The following is a 25,672-nucleotide window of genomic DNA, read 5'->3' as shown; positions in this document are numbered from 1 at the left end:
AACGATACGTTTGATTTTACAATTCAATACAATTTTAAATTATTTGAAATTTAAAGTGATTCTAATACGAGCTATTTAATAATTACAAAAAGAGGTGTCTGGATGCTGAATGCCACTGGAAGCAGCAGTGAGCGATCAAACGGGAGACCGGAATGCAACGGCACTCTAACTTTATTAAGGACGAGAAGCCAGCGCTGTCACTGAATCAAGGTGACGCGCCTTCACAATGCCCTATTCAGATTTAAATAGCTTTACGCCCAATTGCGCTTCAATATGGCGCAAGCTCTCAGATAGTTATTTCATTAAACAAAGATTTCAGAGATAAGTTCACTGCACGGAAGGGAAAGTGCCTTAGGCGTTTAATTTTGTTGAAAATTTGAGAATAAAGCTTCGGAGATGAGCCAAAAATTAGTTTAAAGAAACTTCATTATGAGATCAATTAGGAACGATAAGTCACAGCAAGTTGAAATTAAGTTCTATTAACACAGATAAGTTGTATTGTTAATTAAAATGATTTATCTAACAAAGTGTACAAGACCCCATGCGACAAAGAAGTACCATATGGGTTGCTATGAAAACAGTGGTAGGCGACAAGTTGGAAGGGAGGGGCCTGGGTCGACGTAAAGTTTGGCAATTACGGCGACCGCATGTCTGAGAGCGTCGTCTACACTCATTACAGACTGAAACTGTACTTGTCTATATTAAAAGTACAAATGATAATAAGACTACACGAAGCAATACTATGAAACTTTATTCTGATATTATTCATGTATAAAAATAATTACTTCAACGTACTGAATGACTTAATTGTATAGAATTTATTCTAAATTGAATTTTCAAATAATTAAAGCGAGAGATCGATTCATTATTTCTATTTCGTTTTATCAAATGGAAACTAAAAATAACAGATGAACACCATATAAACTCCGCTAGACTATTCGACGTGAATGAAATAGACGTGCTTCTATAGAAAACGAGGTGAGCGGAACCAACTAAACGAGTAAATAATTTCAGGAATATTGCGAGCGAAACGAATTCCGTAATAATCCGCCCGACTCGAACGCATAAATTGCATGCACTAGCTTCGGTCAAAAACATATTTTTGGTGAAAAAAGAAACGGTTGTTATTTTTAGAAAAATTTTAACTACATAAAACGTCGACCAATCATTTTATTTCTGGTTTCATGAATTAAAGTTGACATAAATTATAAGCACTGACATATATGTATGTGAAATATCAATCACAATACAAAACAATTAGTATATACGCTTTTTTTCAATTTCCCATGAAACATTGTAAAATAAGGCTTATTACTCAGTAAAAACTATATAGGTAATAAAAGGAGTGGAGTTCCTATTCGTTGAATTTAAAGCAAGATAAAATATAATTTCATTATATTTATTAACACCCTACATAAACTTGATCATACTTGGTGGTTGGTTCACCAATCACTCATCATATATTCTACCGCCAAACAGTAAAAGTATTGCTGTGTTCCAGTTTGAATGGTGAGTAAGGCAGTGTAACTAGAGGAACGAGGAATATAATATCTTAGTTCTCAAGGCTGAGGCATTGGTGGTTAATATTTCCACGGTGCAGTGCTAAGTACTATGGGCGGTGGGGAATACTTACCATTAGGTGGCCCGTTCAACAGTCCGAATAACTATTAAAAAAACAGAAGACAGAAGTGATAACTTAAACTAATCTAAGTTGAATTATTTAATATTGTAATTCTTAACCTGATAAATTCTTAGGTTATTACTTTTAGGTATATTTAAAAAAACAAAATTCCTTCCTACCTCTGCCGTATACGTAAGAGAAAGGGAAGCAAGACAGACTGGCAACGTAACGCGTTACGTAACGAAGTCATCACTTCAAAAACTTACTATCGGTAAAAAGAACAGTTACTCTAGTTTCTTGCCGGTTCTTCTCGGTAGAATCTACTATCCGAACAGGCGGCGGCTTAACTTCTATTTAATCTGATATTAAATAGTTTCAAAACTGCTTATATCTTAGTTCAACAAATAACATTGAAATTTTGATAACTTTACTTAATTTAGTATATAATTAGTTTCTTAGTACATCATGAAACTCGAAATGTAAGTTAAACCTTGGGATTCAGTCGTTACAACTAAACCAGATAATAATCGTTAACCCTTGAATGTAAAATTGTATTCTGATCTTATGGGTTACTGGTTTAATCCGGTACTAGTTAAGCCCGGTTACCGTATTAGGGTAGACTTTGTATATAGATATCAATACTATTCTGGATATTACAAACTATTTTGTTAAAGGATCTGTAACCCTTCCCAGCCAACTTCAAAAATATTGCTACTAAATTAATTTTATATTAGTTATGAATGAAATGTTTTTTTAGTATATTTTTTAAAGTTTATAATATCATTGTCTTAAACTAAAAGTTGTCGTAAACTTGTACATAAAAATATTAAATAATTATTTTACCAACAAGTCACTAAAGTTATATATGAGAGACCCAAATTCACTTAATCACAAAAATACTGTTTTGTACCTATTGAAAAAGTCGTCGTCGTATAATTTAAAGCCAGTTTATTATAACTACCGAAATAAACAATTCATTTGTTATAAAATATACTTGTTAGTGAAACATCGATCACGATATTACGATTTTAATTAAAATATATTTATAAGTGAGTTCCATACAAATAGTACTCAAAACACGTCATGGTTTGGTAGACTTCTATCCAATTTAATTTGAATACTTAATTAAAACCAAGAACAATGATCGCAAGAGAGATGTGGTTAACGTAAAAGTGAATACGACTTTAGGGAAGATTTCATAGAATTAAGTAATAAAGCATATTATTAAATAAGACACTTCAAATAAAGCTTTAATTTAGAGCATTTGATAGCGATTTATTTCATTTATATAATTTCATTAATATTTTATTTATATACGACCTGCTTCGCGTGGCTTCGCGCGCGATCAACGTTACTTCCCCATGTACTTTTTAGCTTTACACGTAGGTGATGTGATCCTTAGAAAATGTATCAATAAATGGGTTTTCCTATTGCAAAATATATTTCTGAACTCTGGCATGTATATACATCCTGAGTATAGCGCGTTTAATTGAAAAACAAAACTCTTCAGCTTCATATAATACAGGTAGTATATTACTCAATAAATGTGATACGAATACTTTTAGTTCACGTGGTTTAGGTGTTGTTGAGTTTTAATATTGATTAGTAATATCGATACATATGACATCAATAAAGTTATTAATCTGTGTCTTCGTATATCTGAATTTTAATACAATTTTACATATTATATATATGCATATTGTTATTCACGTTTTTAAATATAAAAATAAAATAATTATTAGTTCTATATGGGTATTTACATCTCAGCAAAAACATAAACGTAACATGATAATGGAGTCACGAAATCTATCCCAAAAAGTATTTTCATTAGTGTTGCTATAATCAAAAAAAATCCCTTATAACAATCCTAAATGGATACAAAATAATTAATAAAGAAATTAATTCGTATTAATTAATAAAATTAGAATAAATATTTAATTAATTGAGTTTATATTTCCAGTCAGTATAATCTACCATGGCGATATTATAATATAGAAGATTATTTTTATTGTTTTCCGTGATTTACGTAAAAACACTAATCCCAATGACAAATTACCGACGATCGGTCATATTTGCAAAGTGGACGTAGGCTATAGCGCGTCGTATATCATGCTTATATACGAGATGTAACTGATTATGCTACCGATGTCGGAGAGAATATCATCGATCCGAGCGCGTTATTGGCAAACATTGCCAAACACTGACAATTACAAACAGATAGAAAACTTTGTATGCAGGATTTATTGACCTTAAAATGCCTACGAAACGAACTTAAGTTCGATTTATTTGTGTGTTTCAGTATTAAGTATCTGTATATAATAGGCAAATACAATAGTTCAATGACCTTTCAGCTGTTTTTTCTTAAACGCTGCTGAGCTTTTATGTTGTCATTTTTTATGAGATCGAAAGTGAAATAAAAAATGGTACGAATACGTTATATTCTTCGTGCCTGTGATTCTCTCGCTTTTGAGGAGAAGATTTGGAGCTTATTCCAGCATACTGCTCCAATGTAGGTCGGTGGATACACGTGTGGCAGAATTTCAAAATTTGGAATGTTTTACTTCCCCGCTAAGCACGATATAAATTACAGACACAAATTAAGCACATGCAAATAAGTGGTGCTTGCCTGGGTTTGATCCCGTAATCATCTGTAAGATGCACGTGTTCTAACCACTGGACCATCTCGACTTATTAAAAATTATTACTTTGTGTCAAATAAACTGAACTGTATATATCGATTATTTTTACCTGACTCTAAATAAGCATAACTTTCTATCTTTGGCGCTTTTTTATTTATTATTTATATCAATTTAAAAATATTACTGTGACTTATGTATAAACATATACTGCCAAGTTTGCGTATACCTGTTATTGCTTTGGCAGCGTTTGCTTCGAGGAGGGTCGGGCGAGCGGGCAGGCGGAATTTTCATGACATAATAAGCTACAAAGCTCAAATCTCAAAGCTAATGCAACAAATAATCGTACTATTTGTACGTTATTTTCTGGCCTATGCTAGTTCTAAAACTCTCTGTCGGAATAGTGGATTTTCGCATAAGCGAGAGTCAAAGAACAAAAACTTACCTTCTTATAATGTCAGTATGACATAAATAAATCCTTGTCATTTTTGGTAAAAAAAAAAATATTATTAGTGCCTGTGTGGTAATTTGTATTAGTTTGTAATCGGAAAATATATTTAACTAGCGACGCGCCCCGGCTTCACACGGGTGCAATGCTGACGCTAAATAAATTAGCGCGAATTATACATTGAAAGTGTGTTGTTATTATTTAAAATAGGTAGGCTGTCTGGAAAATGGTAGACCGTTTATAAGCTAGGCTACCCTATGGTAACAAGTCACTTCTTGTAACTGTGTTAACTTTCACATTATTAGTATAATGTCATACAGTCATATTGGATCAAAAAAAATATAATTATTGTTAAATAGATTCTGAAATGCAAATTTCATACTGAAATTATATATTGGATTATCAATTAACTATCATTACTACAATATTGTTTTATACTTTAAGTATACAACTGTAACTCGAAATACAATTTATTGTTGTTGCCGTTGTATAGCACCCTAATGACCGTTAGCAAAAAAAACAAAGTTATAAGATTGCCTATAAAAGTACATTTAAGAAATGACTTTTCTCGATCGGATCGAATTATATTATAAATAAATCAGACCATTTACAAAATCCGAGACGTAAGTATTTCGTACAATATTTGTCGGTTATGACAATTCCAACTTGAATAGATCATTTTCGTAGCACTTCTTGTGCGTTTCGTAGCAGCACCAAAACTTATAACAAAAGTCTGTACGTTGAATCAAAAGTTCATCTATGCTCCAATGATGAAATCCCTGAATTTGAAAGCAGACGTCCTGAAGAAAAGGATCACCAGAAGATAATGTCAACATATTCCCCATCCATGAAAATGACGGCGCGACAATACCGGACCATTTTTATTATATTGGGTTGCGATACAACATAAACTAACCTGAAGGCTCGGGTGCACGCCGAGCTGCAGTAGCGTGCGCACTACGGCCAGGTGCCCCTTGTTGACCGCGATGTGTAGCGGCGTCTGTCGGCGGCGGTTCCGTGCGTTGAGGTCTGCGCCGGCGCTGGCGAGAACTCGTAGCGCCGCGGACTCGTCCCCGAAGGCCGCGTGGTGCGCCGCGCGGTCGCCATCGCGGTCCTCCGCGTCCGCCTCTGCGCCCGCCTCCACCAGTGCGCGGACCGCTTCCACGTGGCCATTCTGTGCCGCCGCCTACATCGACCGATATTGTATATTCTAATAATTTCGATTCGAAAGATTATTCTAAAGAAGTCGATTCTCCGACAACGCCAAAATCTTAAGAAATAGTCAATTCCAATATTGCAGTGCAAATTTTGGAAAAATACAGACAGATACTCAAGACAAGACAGTTTTTTCCGTAGTGTAGTAATACAATCGGATAGCAACCTAATTCAAGCGCAGAAATATCAGACTTCGACTTCGACTTCGACTATCAGAGTTCGATGTGCTTCTCGAAAAGCTATATTGTAATAGCATCGGCTTCCTATTTCTGAGTATAAACTAACCAAGACCGACGAGGTAGTATAGGTTCTAGTATAATTACTAAAGATCACTTATCTATAATACATCCAATTTATTTTTACTCCCCCGGTGCTCCAACTTACAATCAGATCTGATAAGAATGTAGAATTTCGTAGTCACAAGGGGAACCCTTTTAGATTAACTTCTACATTAATTTTTACATTAGTAATTTGTCTAAGTTCAGTTTCTGTAACAATATTTACTAAAAAGTATAATAATTTCATTTGACCATTGTCCTTTGGACTTTACTGTCCTTGCCCACGTTAAGTCGCTGTCTATTAAAATGACATCAATGTTAAAGACGAATATATTATTAACTGTTATCTCCTGATGGCTTACCTGCAGCGCAGTGTGTCCTCCGTAGACGCCGTTGACGTCGGCCTGCGCGCCGTCCGTCCGCGCGAGGATGTCGGCACAGCGCGCAGCGTCGCCGTTAGCGGCCGCTTTCACGAGCTCCTCGTTCGCGTCTCCCGTCACGTGAGTTTCAAATAATTTTTTCAATAGGACTGACAGACGATCGCCTTTAACGGGTGAATTTTATCAATACTTGATTTTAATTGTTAAAAAAATCTGTGCCATTACAATATTTTTAGACAATACTTTATATTTGAATGATGCTTTGATATTATTAACTTAATATAGTCTGTACTAAGTATAACCTTATAAATAAATCAACTCATGTCATAAATGGCCTCGAAACATGAGATAGTTTCAAAACTACCATCGATATAAGTCGAGGCAAAATTCAATATACCTGATGAATTCCCTGGAATGCTGCCATCGAATGACGCCACTTTATTGACCGCATTCGGATTGTAAGTCCATGAAGTGTTGCAGACTTCTACTTTGAGATCGTTATCGTGATATATTTGCTGCACGCGACCAATTTTGCCGAGCGTCTACAACAAAAGTGACTAGTTTATCATCATAGCAGTACCATCCATTAAACGCTTGACACATGACAGTTTTGATAAAACAAAAATTGAAACATTGATGTATTTTGTATTATGTCTTCTGTAAGGTACGATTTATTTTATTCCGTATCAATTATGAATTGTATTTGTGTTTGGGTTCTTTAACTCAAAATATAATGTAATTTAGCGTCATTAGCATCAAAGTCCGACAACCCTCTGTCCCGACTAGGGGAGTTAGAATCCTATGTAAATAGAATCGTTTTATCTAACATTCTCTCTGACTTAGGTTTACATTTTGTCGACAATCAATTAACAATATATCGCTGCCATCGTTTATTTTTTTAAATTCCAAAATATAATAAAATAAAATTGCGTGAAAGTAAAATATTATTGTACCTAACAAATGAAAAATAAATATAGTCATTTTAAGATATAATATTAAAATAGAAATGAAATGCCATTAAAACTTACTTCCTTTCGTTAATACAAATATTTATTATAACATACATAACAAAAGGCGTATTTATGCTTGCGGCCGGACAAACAATTTTCTAAAAACTTAGAGTGTACAATTAATAAGTTTTGCCTCCTCCTTTGAACGACTGATCATTAATTTTTCGTAATATAATATTTCCAAATATTTTTATATTTTACTTATAACTCTTCTCTCGCGAGCCAATTCTTACGGTACTGTGCTAAGCGCGTCTAATAAATATTGTTCGTTCTAAAATCATCTAAGCATCGAAGGAATGGTCGGTCTACTGGATTCTCACGTGGCACTTTTGTCTACCTTCCTTCTTCCCGCATCGCATATGCCCAACCCATCTTCCCTGTACTCTTCCCAGCGTCTTCGAAATTTATCATCTTATTGTATCGAATTCAGACGATACACGGTCAACGACAGAGGTGCTTAGCATAGAACACTCCTTTACTTGTTTTCTCTGCTTCATGCTTCATATGTTAGGTCATCGTTTGCGTTTTTTCTTTTGGTAAATATAAAGTTTACTAAATCTTGTACAATGTATTTCAGATTTCTCTTACCAACGATTTTTCAAGTGTTAGTTTATGTAGGTTCTTTCAGATGTAGCACAGTTATGGGACCGATATAAGCTATTTTTCTATGCACTATATGCAGACACTTATTATACTCGACGGTAAAGGAAAACCTGTATATGACCTTAGAAAAAAAAACCGGCTCAGTGGATCCTTCAACCCGCATTGAATGAACTTGGGGAATGTGCCCCGAATTTCTACTCAAAAGAGAGGCGACCTTAACCGATCTTTGGAACATCACAGGACAGGTTCACCTGTTGTATCTGATGTAGAATTTAAAGTTATTTTGAAGAGAAACGGCAAGTAATTCAGTATTGCGCATTTAATTTATGAAATCGTTTCAGTAGCTGAGGCGAGTTTGTCGACGCCGTCGACGTCGTCGTTTGCCGGGCAAACTGCACGTGACTCAGTTTGAAAAGGTGGCATCCCATTCCGATCGCGGCTGGACTATATCTATGTTGTCAGGAACTGACGGTACGTAATCAGTAGGTACTTAATTATAAGTACCTACTGATTAGATTTTAAAGAAGTTTCTTCTTTAAAATCGTTTTGATAACGAAGAAAATGAACGAAAAAGTCAACCAAACAAATAATAATAATTTAACCATAAACTTTCATTTCTACCATGTTTAATTTGCACAAACACGGTTTTTTTTGTAGTTGAACTCATTATTATGAGAGCAAAAACTATGCAAATTATATTATTTAAGCTAAGAAATTTCGTATAGAATCTAACACTGTCTAAATGTCCACTTCTCCTGGTGTCATAAATATAAATTCATTTTTTACGAAATTTCACAGACTTCCGAAGTTATTCCACTTACAAAGCATCGGATATTATGTTTTGAGTGTTGAAGTTGATGGGGCGTGTCTATACAAACAAGTAGATGTTCCCTGTTTCCATAGACACTCCCCCTTAGATACGCTCACAGCAAAAGGCAGCTTTCAAATCAGTTTATCTTCGGGGGGGTCACACTGCGTAATGTCTCCATTTGACACACTGACAAAACAATACTAGCTCTGAAAATCATTTCGTCATAAATATTGAATGCCTCAATGTTTTGTGCGCTTTGTCTTCGGTGATGGTGTCTTCTTAACCGATGTTATTATGATGGTATACTATCCAGCTCAGCGTGACACTAATATGACAATAATGCGCACAAAAGCATAGGACAAACTTGGTTTATAAACTATTTTTAATCTGTATGTACATATTTTAAACAGTAGAGAACTCCAGCATTGGTGTCTCGTGTTTACTTTAAATAATTGTACACAGACAGTTAATTGTAACGTATTCGCGAGAAATTACATAACATTTTCATTTTCGTTTTCGTTCGGATGGTATTTACAAAATGTAGTCATCAATAAAATAATATAAGAAAAAGCTCTTCTATAACAATCCATTATTAAATTAGATATTCAGTGTATAAATATTTGCTTTTCAAATTTTATTGAAATTCATCAAATTATTTACGTGTCTTGTAAAGAGAGAATATTAAAACTGTAAATATTCATCGAATTCACGAGACTGTATAAATAAACACGACTCAATTACAATTAATCATAGAGGTCCATCCTCTGCGGTGATAACACGATTCTATTTGTCAGCAACAAGCACAGGCACAAGGGATAGCATCTTAATTCCAAAGTTTGATTCCATAATTACGAATGAATGGTTAATATATTGGTGTCGATGTCTATGGGCGGTACTGAACAAAGCAGACCCATTTGCCAGACTACCGGATAAAATAAAAAAAAAAAATGACGATTTTGAGGCAGTCTTCGTCGCGACAAAAGCAATCTTTTCATACGAGGATTTAGATAGAACAAGTATAACAGTGGTATAGTCACCGGCGCCATGGCCTCGGCCCACTCGCCGTGTCCGCGCTGCAGCAGCTTGACGCGCTCGCGGTCGGCGCACACCTGCACGAGGTCGCCCACCGCGAACGCGCCGCCCGCGCCGCCCGCGCCCCCCGCGCTCGCCGCCGACGTCGACGCGCTCAGCGTACCGCTGCACACCTGCGCGGACCAACCATTATGTGAGAGAATTCAGCATTTTATTGTTACAGATCTGACCACATATTCCGCTCGGAACCATCTTTTGATTGCACATAGTTTGGAATCGGTGATATTTTATACAGATAATCTCTTTTAAGAGGTATTTCTGACTTATTACGACTAAAATTGAGATAGTTCGGCTAATATGCGTGGTACAAATACACTCAGGAATAATGTAGCTTTCTAGAGCTGATTTTTTTTTAAATGGTATCGGAACTTTTCCGAAGAACCTCCTTCAAAGTATTTTTATCTATTTATAAATACAAGTACAGATTGAATTAAAATTCGTATTTTAATTGTATGATAACGTTTTTTCTACTCTCGTACGTCTGTGCCTTCGTTTCCTTGTTGTTGGTATGTTGGTTGATCAAGGTTCCGTTACATTTGAGTTTTATCTTAATTATTTACATTTACATAATAATATAACTCAATTAATATATTTCTATTACTTATAAACGTTAAATGTATGTTACATGTTTGCATTAAGTAATGCATTAGTGTGCGTGACCTGCCCAATACCTCTATAAATAAGGGTATCTATGCTTGAATATATAAGCACAGCGTATGTATTAAATTAAGAGAACCAGAAGCAGACCGGCGGAGGGGTGGATATGAATGCAAACTCAGATCTGTGATTTTCTTTTGGATGGTTATATTGCCGAAACGAAGGTTTTATTGTAAAGTTGTTGAACGATTGACCAATCTTGTACTCGAAAAATATTGAATAAAAGTTATATCATTAAAAAAATATCTTATCTCTAAGGTTCTAGTTGCTACGTTTAAGTAAAATCTACGACCTAAACTAGTGATAGCTTTACAATAAATTAAATGCAGATTTTCATACGCAGGCGCACGCACACATGCATATAAAATCATAAACTCTTAGTAAAAATTGTCTCAACTTATTTCAAATTGAATTATAATTAAAAAAATATTCATTAAATTACCTTTGTTAATACAGCCGGGTTAAAGGTCCATCTATTACCGCTAGGGTAGGTGACCACAATGTCGTGGTCCTCATCTATTCCGACGACAGTGCCAGTGGTACTGAGACATTCAAACATGCCATCTGTCCACCCTCCATGACCATGTTGTAATGATTGAACTATTTCCAAATCTAAGTCTACATTCACCTGGAAAAATCAGAAAATTTGGATTTAAGTTTATACACTCTTTATGATAAACTAAACGGAAAAAACTAACATTTTTTTAATAAAAGACCTTAGCTTTGAGATAAATAAAACTGTTTTACATTAGAAAAATAAATAACGATAATTTAATTTAAATAAATAAAGACTGGTTGTATTAAAGTTTTACTTAGAATATTAGAATATTTATTACATACATATTTAGTAGAAAATTTTAAAAACCTAACAAAATATTTTATAAAGTTCAAAACTTGTCACTCAGGACACTTTCCAATATTTAATGTCAAAATTAACAATGAAACTTACTTGGTCACCAACTTGTAACCCATGAGGCCCTGCACGACCAGGGCCCAATTCTCCCAAGAGTGGTAAGTGTTCTTTATAAACATTCTGACCTTTTACATCATTCAAAACCTGAAATATATAAAGATAAAATTAGTTCCAAATTATTGATGAAATACTTTTTCTATAGATAAAAGATATTTTTTTTGGTTACAGTAACTTTTATAGCTATTTTTTTGGCTATAAAAAGCTTTTTTTTTCATTTGCCTTTTTTTTCTGACTGTACCATTTTTTAGAACTGAAAAATTGCTCCAAGTGTCTTCAACATAAATGAATGTACTTGTGCATAAAATTCTGATAGGACCTTGAAGTCCCATTACAAATAAGTTATTATAAATTTTATTACCTTCAAATCAGCCATGCCCTCAAAGCCAACTCTGTAGAGGTTTTTGCTTCCATTGTCCCAAACAACATATGCTGCTGAACGTGGACTGGCTGCTGACCAATCTTGTACCTCATTTACTTTACCCCGTCTGCCATTTCCACCGTCTTGATCTTCCCACTGCCAATCCACCTGAGATAATATAATTAGAAATTAACATAAAAACCTAAATAAGTTTATGATGGATAGATTTCAAGCTTTCGTTCTAAACTATTCTATTTCTTATGTACAAAAATTTGGTGGCTTGCACACTTAGTAGAAAAATGAACATATTTTTTATTTATATAAAAAGACTTAAATATATGGATATACACAGTATAACCCTGATAGTATTTTGTGTATTAGTCTCGGTAACAAAAAACTCTTCATTAAATGCTGGCAAAGTTTTAATTTCATACTACGAAAATGAAAAATTTCAATTACTTTTGGCTAAAAAATATTAGCTGTTTATAAGGACTAACCAAGCCTATACTTTTTGATGGCTTGTTTTCCTTTTGAAGTAAAACTGTGTATTATTTCTATTATGTGTACTAAATAAGTAAGTACTTATTTATAACTTACCCCCCTTACAACTCTTGCTCCTGGAAATATTCCTTTAACAGCTTGTTTTTTGCTCTTTCTCCGAGGCTCAACAAGACAGCGTTGTGCCCCTGGAGCACTGATACGGTAAAATCTATGCCGCAAGTGATGCTTATCTCCATGATAGCAAACAGAGCATAAGTCATAGTTACTGCATTCAGCACATTTCCACCTTATTCCTTAAATAATAAAACAGCAAATGTTATGTTGTTGTACTCAAATTATGAAGGGTTTTACTGGTATTTTGAGAAGATAAATTTGCTAAATTATATGTTTTAATGGATCCAATAACTAAATCACATAGCTATTAATTATCTTATTATTGATCTCCATTGACAGTCGATAATTAAAATATCAAGACAAATTTGAAAGATTATATTATATTTACTTTATATAGTAAATAAATTTACTTCAAAGCCTCTTACCAAAAATTGGCTTTTGTCGGCAAGTATCACACATTGTGCTCTCATGTTTGACACCTGTTGGAGCACTATCAAAGATACGTAAATCATAAGCTCCTGAACATCTGTAATTTGCTGCAGTACCATTATCCCAAACGACAACTACTTCTTCTGGAGATTCAAAGTTTCTCACAGTGCCAACATGGCCCTCTCCACCATCCTAAAAAAAAGCATGTAAATAAGTTAATATTGCCAATTGTTATAGTACGCAAAATAAATAAGTATATGTAGCTCCAGGTAATGGAAGTAATTCAATCTACCTGTTTGCCCCATTTCCAATCAGGACCTCTAATAACTCTTGCTCCAACACCTTCCATCATAAATCTTGTGGCTCTGGTGGCAGACGATGAGCTAGGAGTATTAGGCTCCATCCATACCACAGTAATTATGATCCAAATAAAATAGCGGCTTCCTATGTCACTTCTCAAACGATATTTAGATTTTAATAACAGTAACAGACAACACAGTAAGGCCAAATAATTATGACACTGACAAATGACAACATAATTTTGACAAGTGTCAATAACATCGTCCTTTTTAATTAAATACGTTTTATCAGCAAAAGTGTAAAATTACGCATCATAGTCAAACTGAGAAATAATATTCAAAGCAATACAAACATTTTTTACTTAAGTATTTCTCTTTTTATATTAAATTATTGTAATTCTATTACCAGGCACAAAATACCAATGCTAATTTTTATTAAGCAAACCTTTAAAATACATGATTACATAATATACCTTGACGTAATATATATACATTTTTTGATAATTATGGCATACTTGTTATTGAATGATGAACAATGCCATTAGCCAAATTATTTGTAATTGCCAATCCATAACAATAATAAGACGGTAAACATTATTAGCCTAGGGTAAATACTATTGAATCTATTCTAGAGTTTAATTGTCAGTTGTCACTAACAGCTGTCATTATTATTGTTTAAATATATATAGTATTTTATTTTTTATTGAATAAAGAAATACTTCTTTTTCTATTAACATCATGTCGTATAATCGTAATAAGTATGAGAAAGCTCGAAGGCGACTTGCTGCTGTGACTTTTTTATCAAATATTTCCTTAGATGGCTCCTTCAAGGATACGGAATTATATCAAATTGTTGATAAAAAGACAGCAAATATCGACAAATGTGACTGTGAAATTAAGGATAATCAGAGCTATAATCATAAAGACGGCTTGCGCAATAGCGTTCGAAATCGTACCAAAACACAAACAAGTCCCGTTCAAAAAGCTAGTGGCGATAATCAATCATTAAGTTCAGATTCCGAGCAAGCCACTGCAACCCCAGTTAAGGGACTTGGTTTCAATTCGTATCGAGAAAGGTGAATATTTTTGTGTGATTCTTAAACAAACTGTAGTTTTTCGGGAAATAAACTAATTCATAATTATCCTATTAGGTGCTCATCTGGGACTGCAGAACTATTTAAAGATAGACATTCTTCAGTAAGGGCTAGAAAAGTTGTTAGTCAAGATGAGAAAAGCAGCTCTGAAAGCTTGAATTTTGGTAAATAAACAAATTATAATTAAAAGAAAAACTTATGCTCGATTATTAAAATAGTAATTTTCTATTTTAAAAATTATATGTAATTTACAGGTCGTTTTCGTACAAACAGTACATGCGTTTCAGAGAGATCTGCGTATAACAAGGAGCTAAGATTTGTTAAACCCATCAAAGGTGTTTCTTTTAGGGATGAGAGACTTGCATTTGTTCCTGGCCAAGGTCCTCCATGTGCTTTGTTTAGTACAATACCTTACTCTAAGACAATCAAAAGTGCACGGTATGTTATTTATTCTTAAAGTTTAGGTATTCTAATTCAGTATTATATAAAAATAGAAATATTTATATTTTATAGCTCCGATTTAAGGAAGGAAGGTGTCAGAAGACGCAATACATCAGGGCCTAGGCCTCTAGCTGCTATCACAGACAATGGTATTGATCCATTTGACCTATTAGGCCTAGAAAGAGAAGAGAATGGGCAAGAAATTTCTTATTCCAAGTTATTGATACCATCAAGAATCTGTACACGAGAACAATACAAAAAGATGTATGAGGGAGATTTCAGTGACAAAACTACATGGAAAATAATGACTCGTCATCCCCATGTCATTGCAAGGTAAACTATTAATGCATATCAATAATTTAAATGTGTGTATTTTCTTTCACTAAATGTCATAAAACTTACGCATGTTTTATTGTTTTCATTGCCATTTTTTTAATGATTTATTTTTGAACTTGAGAGACATAATAATAAGGCACTCACAAATCTTACCATCATCTTTATGACAGAGATAAATTAAATAATATCTAGTTTTGTATAATATATATATGGTAATTTTAAGAATTCCATGTTGCTTTGCCGTAATGGAGTACTACATACCATCTCTCATGCCATCACTAACATTTAAATTTCAGGACTAAGTTATTGACGAGACACAAGGATAAAAAATGGTAAACAAGAAAAAGAATAATATTTTGTAATGCTAAGCTAAATATAGTTCATATTGATGCTAAACAGATTCACAAACACAAAATTTGCAATAGTTTATTTCAGATAGCACAACCTAATAGAGAACAGCTTTACATTTGACTTCAGACAGTTATTTAATGCAAGTTTTAAATTAATGTCATTTTAAAATCTTGCCTATTATTAAATGATTCATGAACCAGTATCATCATTTATTTATCAGAATAAGTTTCAGTCTGAGTTTACACTTATTTTAAATTTTAATAATTAACAAAAAAAAATGTTATTATTGCACTTACTTAAGTTAAGCAATACATTGTAATATATCACTACTGTTACAATAACACAAACACACTCCTCATACTACTAATATATTTGGAATGTAACAAGTGTTGCAAAAAGGATTGTATCATTATTTTTAAGTTATTGTTAAGTTAGTACAAAGGCTGTGGATTTGGGGATATAATATAATAGTTAATATAGAAAGCTTTAGAAGGTAGTTATACTAACATTAAATATTAATAACCTAATATAGTACTTACTACTAATTTAAAAGGTTCAGAGTTGGACACAGTTTTAAAGCATGTTAACACATTATTTTCCAGTTTTTTTTAGTGCATGTATATTTCATGACCCATGTACGCCTAGTTATGCCTTAATGCATGATAAATAATAACTTGAGGGCTCATAAAAAATTATTCATTGAAATTTTAGGTGTTTTTCATATGAATCTTCCCAGCGATCAACTGCAGCCTCATCTCCTCCTCATTCAACAATAGAAAATAAAACCTTTGATTGGGATGAGACTGCAATTCTTTCACAAAAATATGTAAGTTGAGATTTATCGTAAATATAAATTGATGTAAAGGATGTCTTGTTACAAATTAAATATGACGCTGTCAATTTATTTAATAGTTGAATATGCATTTGTACCAAAACAGGAAAATAAGTAGGAATAACCTGTACCTATATTTTTTTTATAGTTATGTAATAGTAAAGGAACTAATGTACATGTAAACTTTATAGGTACAATACTGCCCCAATGTTCTTGATGATCCTGAATTAATAGCGGGAAAACATAGGACCCTACTTACTTTTACTTCTTACATGACGTCTATTATTGATTATGTCCGACCTCAAGATTTGAAGAAAGAGCTGAATGACAAGTTCAGAGAAAAGTTTCCTCATATCAAGCTCACTCTAAGCAAATTGAGGAGGTAATATTAATTTATATATTTTATTGTCATATTAAAATTTACACAGCATAAAGGAAAATAATGAGCATATTTTGATAACTGCTACTGTATTTAATGACGCCTAAATTTTACATTATATAATTTATTTCAGTATAAAAAAAGAAATGCGAAAAATAGCAAAACACGACAGTGGGGGTATAGATTTATTGTCTGTGGCTCAAGCATATGTTTACTTTGAAAAACTGATACTCGCAAATCTCATTAACAAAGATAACAGGAAACTCTGCGCCGGCGCGTGCCTACTGCTGTCGGCCAAACTAAACGATGTAAAGGGTGAAATGTTGAAAGCACTTATTGAGGTAACAATATTTTTATTATTATTATTTTTTATTAGATTATTTTCACTCACACATTATTATGTCTATATAGGTTTGGAAATTAATCAGATGTTGCAGATGGTTTTTAAAAGTATAAATATGTTCAAACCAAAAAAAACAATGTTGTAGCAATATGTATAAGATATTTTTTTACATTAAGTGTACATAAGTAACATTTCACAACATAGTTGTATCCAATGAATCTAAAATGAAAAAATGATAGCTATAGCCTATTCCCAAAACAAGAGGACAAAAGCCACATAGACCACATTTGACATCGTATAGACGTAATATAATTGATCGAGAGCTCGAATATTCTATGATATTCTTTATGGATTTTTGAAAAAATTGCTTTTTGAATGTCGACAAATCTGTTATCGGAACTTTTAAAATAAAATGAAAAGATATAAGTAGTTAAGTAGTGTATTGTCTTATTATGCTAAGACTGCACGTTTTTTTCCTGCTAGCGGTTAACCGCTACAACCGCAAAACCTCTTGAGACGCACGCACTACGATTAAAAACCGCGAAACCGCCCGCGATTCTCACTCTCTCTGTGAGTGGACGAATCCAATATTTTGTTCATATTCTGTTTCGTTTAAACAGAATCCGACTCTGTTGACGACATAGTTGCAATGACGCGCCAATGCAACCATTCCTTAAGGCGCGGTGGTCTACCGAATACCTACCAATAACCGCCCGCTGTTATCGCAAGTGCGTGAGCGCCAACTAAATTCTATGGGTTACAAATTTTGTCGCGGTTTTTACCCGCGAGCATTTTGTAACATTTCGCGGTTTTAAAGTCAGTCGCGGGTAAAAACCGCAAGTGCGGCCGCTTGTATTTATTAGTATGCTTAATACTCAAATTCACGCGATTAAAAACCGCAGCGGTTTAACCGTAGTGCGGCCTCAGGCTTACTCGATTGTATTAAGATATATTGTTTATCACTTATGTGTATTGTGGGGATCAACCAACCAGTGCAATTATAGCATAGACTAATCAAAAGAAATATATAGAAGATACTAGTATTTTACGCGGTAGCTTCTATGCTCTTTTTTATAATCAAACAGTTCGTTACGATACGTGACGAGTTGGTAACTCACTTTATATCCTATAAAGTTTTTCTCACTCGAAACAGTAAATATTTTCTGTCTTCAAATAAAAGTACACTAATATTTTTGGTATTTCCATGTAGTGTGAGAAGCCTCGAGTATTATTCATTATAGCACCGTAATTGGTATACTTTTTTGTATTCATACGACGCCATTTTCGTTATTTACCATAGCCTATGACCCTGATTTACGCGATAAGCGACTAATAGCAAATGCTCCAATTGTATAGTTTTTGAGTCGTTTGGGTGGTGCTAGTAACAAATCTGCTTCTTTTTAAAATATTAAGTATCGATTTTGCACTTAAATAATTGGATTTTCCTTGTCGCTACCCAATAAACTTTGCAATTCCTTTCGAAACGAGAGAGGCAGAAGAGCAATAAACTTTTTTATCAACTTTTTAACTCCGTTCCACCAATTTTTTTCTTTAACAAAGAAAGTACGTCATACGATTATAAATCTTCGACTCTGATTTGAAGTCCGGGATCTACAGCTATACGAGCTAGTCACCAGATAACTGATTCTATTTCATATTATTTAATATAAAGTTTGTCTATACCTTTAAAAATATAATGACGAAAAGTCGAAACGTAAATAACAAATACACGCTGCTCCATCGGACCCCGGACGTCGAATATACTATATTTTATAAATAATATTATATCACCAGCGCATCGAAACAACGTTCAGAGTGAACAAGAAGGATCTCATAAAGTTCGAATTCGCCGTCCTCGTGGCGCTGGAGTTCGGCCTGCACGTGCCACCGTACGACGTGTTCCCGCACTACCAGCGGCTGTTGCACGAGTCCTGACCCTGGCGCCGGGTGACCCTCGAGTGCGCGCGCGCGGGCCGGCGCCGCACCAGCATCGTGGACAACCTGCGCGCCGGCGCCTGGATGTAGCCGCGCCGGCGCGGCACCAGCCTCGTGGACAACCTGTGCATTGGCACCTGGATGTAGCCGCGTTGGTGCCGCACTAGCTACGTCGTGGACAACATGTGCGCTGGTGCCGGGGTGAATCCGCACGAAGGGGTCCGCAGTCGAGCACGACATTCTTTGAGTAGGTACTTTATTATTTATCATTTCATTCATTAATATTTCTATAGTTTTAATACAATTTTTATTAGTTTTCGTAACTTCAAGCAGGGTTTTTGTTAACATTTATTTATCAAAAGAATAAAAACTTGTAAATTTTTATTACACATTATAAAATATGAACGCACAATTAACTTTGTTGCGTGTTCTTGAGACCCCGCAGCACACATGGAATTGTCTGTATTTATAATAATATATATGAGAAGTGAATGAATAAAAGTTCTTTATTTTTAATATATAATTATTTTCTGCTAAAAAAATGTAGGAAAGGTTGAGGTTTGTGTGTGTGCCGTTACAGTATTCTACTGCACTATCTTAAATAATACATATTTTTAAATTCATATTTAGAACAGGATTTCAATTTAAAGTGCCTTTTACGAAAGAATTCCCCTAATATTCTCCTCAGTCATTCGATGAAATGCTGCCAACATCTATTATTTTGAGTTTCAAAAAATGAAAGATAAGTATTAAAGTTCGACCAAAAAAACCATCTTCGTAGGCCGAAGCTCTGGCCTTACCCGAAAGTTTCTAGAAAAATATCAAATATTTGCGTAAAAGGGCAATGGAAGAGTCACTCACTCATTCAGATTCGCACTAGTCGACCTCCGTCGCCTTTAGTAAATCAAATTAGCTCGTACGTTCATTTGATTATTCAATGAAAAACTTTAACAACGTTCTTGAGTAGAGTAGTTACAAATATTCTGTAGCGAACTTTACTTAATGTGTTCTTATGTTAAGTTAAATGTTTGAAGTTTGTGGCTAGTAAAATATCTGTTTAATTATAATTATTATATATTGTACCTAATTATAACTTTCTTTTTTAATTTGCTCAATTTACCATAAACGTGCATTTATTATTAAAAACTCTTTATTTGCTAGTCTATTTTCAAACTATTCGAGAAAATCTGAAACTTATGATGTTTAAATTACCTTTAATTACCCAAATGTTTTAATTGATATTATGTGTCATTATTTAATTTGTGTTAAGTTGTTTAATTTAAAAAACATTATTTTATTCACTTTGAGCCAATTTTGAACTGAATTTCTCACCTTTCGAAACAGTTATTGGGATATCGACTATAAAGCCAAGGCAAAAATGATTTTCAAAACTTTTATAAATGTCTATTACACTAATATCTTCATTTGGATCATTCGAACAGCGTCATATTTTCGTTTGGCGTGGTTCGCGGTCCAATTTATAGTAGCTTAAAGCTTCGAATTCAGTATGTGATGAAGATGCTTCAAAAACTTGTATACAATCCTCCCTAACATTATAAAGGGTAAAAAAGTACCATATGTCCGTCTTTGGGATACAGATTGCTTCAAAAGTCAATTCAGTGACTAAACCGTGAAGAGTGAAGAGTTAGAAATAGACAGACAGAGTTCCTTACGCATTTATAATATTAATACAGATAACAGGTACGAAAGGTGGTCTTAAAATTTTTACAGTAATACCGCCTCCGGTTGGTTATACTACTCATAGAATAATTACACGTAATAATGACATATACGATGTTAAATTTAATTGCACTTATGACCGTGGGATTTCTTTTGTAAAAAGCACTGTAGATGAAATTTTAGATATAGATTTAGGATAAATTACTCGCGTGATGCCAATTTTTCTTAATAATATTCTCTTGATTGAAACTCTATTTTGTTCAAGTAAATTCTTAGAAACTCTTTGAATCTTTTTCTGTAGCGATGACCAAAAACGAGCCTAAGCCCCACTGTAGGTATTTCAATTCAACGATATTTACTTGACAATAAAATAACTGTAATAATTGTAAATAGGCAATCATTATATTTTTATCATCAATGAAAAATTATAATAATGTGTATCGAATGTAAGGAAAGATAAAAAGCTTATATTTTTTTATTTAATCTATTGAAATTATTTATTTTGTAATATAATTCACTTTTTGATTTATTTTAAAGTACACTTTATAATTAATTTATAAAAAAAATAATTGCCATCTTTGTTTTTAATTATGATATGGCAACATAATTATGAACAACGATTTCTTCTTTATTTTTATTTTTAGCAAAGAACGTTTGTTGCTCATTAACAATGCCAAAGATATTTTGTTATAAAATTTATTTAATTAAGTAATTATGAATTAGCTTAGCAATGTATCAGATATTCTGCTCCTGCCTTTATAAGCCTAGTGAGATGATTGTATATAGGTAACTACTAGTTAAAATTGTAGCACAAACAAAAAAGTGTTAATAGTAATTTTAATATAACATAAATGTTTTGTAATAATTTCAGTTTAAAAGTTCCATCGCGTGCCTTTTCGTTTTTAAATTATACATAAATTATTCAGTCTATCTGTATCATAACCGCCTTTTAGGTATAAAAAGGTGATATTTTATTGTTAAGGTGTAATTATCCAGATTAGTATTATTTTCTGATACGGATGTATGTTGGCCGTCCGCGTTGGTACCACACATGTGTCGGTTATTCTACCATCCAACAGTAGTACTTTGTACTCCAGTTTTGTATGACCGACCCAGTGTTATTACAGGTACATGGAACTTAAAATTTTAGACAGGGTGTCAGTGTAAAGATGATATTTTTATATCAGAGGAAAGTTTATAATTTTATATCTTATTGCCAATTTTTAAGTTAGTCTATCTCCCTATCTTTCCTACTACGAATAAAAAATACGTTTTTAACAATTAACTTGAATTAATTAATATTTCTAGTCATATTCTTGTGATTTTGTTATTACTAAATTTTAAAAAATCGATTTCGATACAAAATTGCAATATACTATGACCTATTACCACGGCAGGAGGAATAGAGTTATAGAAATAATTTTGATCTGGAATTGATGACGCGATGTCAAGACTATGGTTTTGTATAATCTATGGTATTCATTGTGGATTCGTGAAAATTTTGTGTCTGAATATCGGTGATAATTTTATCGGAACTTTGGAAGTAAAAAAAAAAGGAGTTATTCGGAATAGTGTTGTATTAAAAATAAAGAGATGTGTAGCCTATTCCAATGGAAGTAGGACAAAAGATAAACAAACCTTAGGTTAGGTATTTCATCCGATTTGCTAATAACTCGGCTATATTGTGCACTACTAAGAGTTTATGATTAATATATCTTTATTTATAACACAACAACTAGCTCTCAACCACTTATTTCCACTTTAATTTTACTTCCAAAATTCCGATAACAGTTTCGTGGTCCATAGTGAATATCATCAATTAATCACGTTCTCAACCAATGATATCGCGTCAATTTGCTGTCAAATGTTGTTTATTTTGCTTTTTTCCTGTTATCGTTGGAATAGAGTATAACTATTAGCAAATCGAACGAAATATGTATATTAAAGGTTTGTTTATCTTTACCCCCCTCCTTCCATTGAAAAATAGTATACGGGAAATTGTTTTACATTAATTACTCGTGAGTTTTAATTTATGTACCCAATTGCATTGATTTTTTATAACAGTCTTCTAGATATTGTATTTTCATAACATTAAATATTTGAACATCTCTAGTATAGATCAATTGCCCAAGGGCGCTTTATTATATAGTTTACATTATAATATCTAATTGTCTATCTTTACTTTTTTATTGCAATTAAGTATTTTTTTGTTACAACTTACTTTTACCTTTAATATTTACTTATTTATTAGCAGTCGTCTGGTTATCGTGGCCTTATTTGTAAAATATAGTTTTGTGTTTCAAACTACTTGAAGGAAAAATTCTATGAACACGATTATAATAAAATTTTAATTTTCAAATTTGATAACAATGTTTAGAGGGAAAATATTTCTGACGCAAAATGAAATTTCACTTCCGTCACATCTACTGATTTGCGCGAACTTATCATTATATTGCCTTTTCGTCATTTAAAATTTCTATCATTAGTTTTAGTTTTAACATAAGTAATGTTTGGTAGACCTGCGAACCGTTTAGACCAGCAATTATCCTCAACTTATATAATTTTGCACATATTTAGACTTATATAAGAAGTATACTACCGAGCGGTAGTTTTAGTTTGCATTACAATGGTAATGTTGTATAAAAACAAGCCAAAACGCTTACACGTGGTTTAGATATAATAGCACGTAGTTGTAGATTGTAAAATAGAAATGTGTTTGACTGATGAAAAAGATATGAATCTAGCAATGTAATGGTGTTATTAAGTATAACTGTTAAAGGTTGCTAAGTTTAAAAATGTTCAAATATATATTATTCTGTTAAACATTTAGTTTCATTTAACAACTTTTCTGTAATCATGGTGTTATATAATTATTGATTGCACTTTTAAATCCAGTTTAATTGGTCAGGTAAGTTGAATATTTGGATTTAAAAGCTTTTTATATTTTTTATTCGCAGATATAATATGAATAAAAATGTTTTGTTTATGCTCTAGTTTTGTCACAGATGACCCTATAGGAATTCGATGTTATAAGAAATACACTACAAAAATTGTAGGTCTTTTCGAAATCATTTCGTCATAATAGTAATGATTTTCTGACTGACGTTAATCACTTGCTCTATTATATAGAAGCTTGAAACGAATTCACTCAACGTCTTAGCTAGTTAATTTTGCAGCATCACGATGCATTCCTCCCCGTCTTTTGATAGTTACATGAGTCTTTACAGCAAGATACAACGAACATGATGTACCTACAAAAATGTATAATATTATTCGAAGTATTGGACAGGAATCAATTACTTAAAAAGACAACTTCGGTATCTTCTATAAATAGTTGAATTAAAAAAAAAACTAAAGGATTATTTATTTCCTTTTCTGCATTTTTTCCGAGGAAGTTCATCTCCCTTTCTCAACTCAGTGGTATGTTATGGATTGCTCTCTGTATGTGCTGTTCGCTATAATTTAGGTAACTGAAGTTTAGGTAACAACGACGTGTCATCTGAAAAAGTACCTAATAGCACCGATGAGTTTCTGAAATCCAATTAAATATAACAATACCTGGATTCGTTAGATCTCTCATTAGTCATATTATAAGTATATTAACTATAGGTTAGAGTTTCATTATAAAATTTCATTCGAAGCTTTGACTTCCAGGGAGCATGGGCAACTTAAAGCTACATAATTGGATGTATGATATTTTAGTCTACGCTGCTTCTGTGTGTGTTTTTGATAATATATGGAGACATTATTAGTTTTTGTATGTTTCAAATGATTTTTTTTAATGATAACTGTATCTTCCTTGATAATAAACAACACTTAATTGTGACTTTCAATTAAAATTGTACTATTGTATTGTAACGTTCAGATTGTACTTCGATGTGTAGTCGTACTACTTATTAGTGAGTTTTTTTTCTCGAGCGACCGGATCTCATGTTGTTTGTCTGCCGCTTACAAGTATCTTATTTCTGCATTTGGATCTACTTTGGACCCTATCTAGAACTTAGAACGGTTCAGATTTACAATTCATGAATTTAAATTAATAAAATAGATGTTGTGTCTTTGAAGCTTTATTGGATACAGAATTAGACTTTATTTTTGAAACTTGTATAAATATTTACTATACACAGTTAAAGCTTTATTGCGAGTTAAAATAACAAAGGTTTTTATTTTGAGATAAACAAGCGGAAGGTCGATCTGATGGTATCACGTGCTCACCGTCGCCTATGGACATCTGCAACTTCAACTGCTGTAAATGCGTTGATGAGCACATCTGATTCAAAGTATAACATTAATCTCCCAAAGTCAAAGTGGATTTTGATACGGTTTTCAGTACTAGAAATATTAATAAACGAGAAATGTTTCTATGTAGACTGCACTATTTCGGTGTTTTATCGTACCTAAAAAATGTTTTCATACGCTTACATAATATGGCTTACGCTGGCTAAACCCTAGGAACCCTATAACTATGCGTTATTTGCGATGCCAATGAATTATTTAATTTTTATTGGGTATTTATTATAATTGAAAATTATCTTTTACACTATATCAATCCCGAGAATAATTTAGTCGTAAATACATTTTTATCTCTACTGTTGTGGAAAGCAACTTCTTAGTCCTTAGGTTTCTAACGTTCCTACTATTCTGATATAGGCTTTGCGTTGTATGTCAGTTAGTCGCTAGTAGTCTATAATAACGTTATTCTCATATCTCTATATCTATATATCTCATATAGATTACTATCGTAATGCTCAAAAAGGTTAAATTCAAAACTGAAAATTGAAATTTTTTGGTAACTGTCAATGCTTAAGTCAAAAAACTATTTGAATCACGTATGAATATCATTGTCTACGTTTATT

At 33.0% G+C, this 25,672-nt stretch overlaps 2 protein-coding genes across 4 annotated transcripts in view; one reads left to right on the top strand and one right to left on the bottom strand.

Moving 5' to 3' along the window:
- Positions 1 to 13,624, bottom strand: part of LOC125076849 (E3 ubiquitin-protein ligase MIB1-like) — a 155,785-nt gene extending 142,161 nt beyond the window's left edge. Inside the window, exons 1-10 of the mRNA XM_047688564.1 lie at positions 13,419 to 13,624; positions 13,123 to 13,318; positions 12,680 to 12,876; positions 12,083 to 12,250; positions 11,701 to 11,808; positions 11,194 to 11,379; positions 10,040 to 10,207; positions 6,976 to 7,120; positions 6,561 to 6,742; positions 5,622 to 5,891 (exon numbers count right to left, since the gene is read on the bottom strand). Of these exons, the coding sequence (XP_047544520.1) occupies positions 5,622 to 5,891; positions 6,561 to 6,742; positions 6,976 to 7,120; positions 10,040 to 10,207; positions 11,194 to 11,379; positions 11,701 to 11,808; positions 12,083 to 12,250; positions 12,680 to 12,876; positions 13,123 to 13,318; positions 13,419 to 13,529 (1,731 nt within the window). The 5' untranslated portion in view covers positions 13,530 to 13,624. The remainder of the gene's footprint in view (positions 1 to 5,621; positions 5,892 to 6,560; positions 6,743 to 6,975; positions 7,121 to 10,039; positions 10,208 to 11,193; positions 11,380 to 11,700; positions 11,809 to 12,082; positions 12,251 to 12,679; positions 12,877 to 13,122; positions 13,319 to 13,418) is intronic.
- A 504-nt stretch (positions 13,625 to 14,128) lies between these two features.
- On the top strand, positions 14,129 to 19,892 carry LOC125077374 (CDK5 and ABL1 enzyme substrate 2). 3 transcript variants are annotated; one of them, XM_047689301.1, is made up of 9 exons: positions 14,129 to 14,501; positions 14,577 to 14,683; positions 14,774 to 14,957; positions 15,045 to 15,293; positions 15,593 to 15,628; positions 16,359 to 16,473; positions 16,671 to 16,861; positions 16,992 to 17,199; positions 18,996 to 19,892. In XM_047689301.1, the coding sequence occupies exons 1-9, from the start codon at positions 14,164 to 14,166 to the stop codon at positions 19,134 to 19,136; spliced, it is 1,569 nt and encodes a 522-aa protein (XP_047545257.1). In that variant the 5' UTR covers positions 14,129 to 14,163; the 3' UTR covers positions 19,137 to 19,892. The 3 variants fall into 3 exon arrangements, with proteins under 3 accessions (XP_047545257.1, XP_047545255.1, XP_047545258.1); XM_047689299.1 differs by having other exon boundaries at positions 15,033 to 15,293; XM_047689302.1 differs by lacking the exon at positions 15,593 to 15,628 and having other exon boundaries at positions 15,033 to 15,293.
- Positions 19,893 to 25,672: the final 5,780 nt, after the last annotated feature.

Source organism: Vanessa atalanta, chromosome 3, assembly GCF_905147765.1.
Source record: "Vanessa atalanta chromosome 3, ilVanAtal1.2, whole genome shotgun sequence".
Taxonomy (NCBI): Eukaryota; Metazoa; Arthropoda; class Insecta; order Lepidoptera; family Nymphalidae; genus Vanessa; species Vanessa atalanta.
Note: the sequence above shows the minus strand (reverse complement) of the source record. Positions and strands in the feature narration are given on the sequence as shown.

What these genes read in the sequence shown, in the direction of transcription:
- LOC125077374 (XM_047689299.1), top strand. Translation starts at nt 14,164, where the DNA reads ATGTCGTATAATCGTAATAAGTATGAGAAAGCTCGAAGGCGACTTGCT. An exon ending in CTCTGAAAGCTTGAATTTTG is followed by an intron (nt 14,684 to 14,773) that starts GTAAATAAACAA and finishes TGTAATTTACAG; the next exon opens with GTCGTTTTCGTACAAACAGT. An exon ending in AAGACAATCAAAAGTGCACG is followed by an intron (nt 14,958 to 15,032) that starts GTATGTTATTTA and finishes TATATTTTATAG; the next exon opens with CTCCGATTTAAGGAAGGAAG.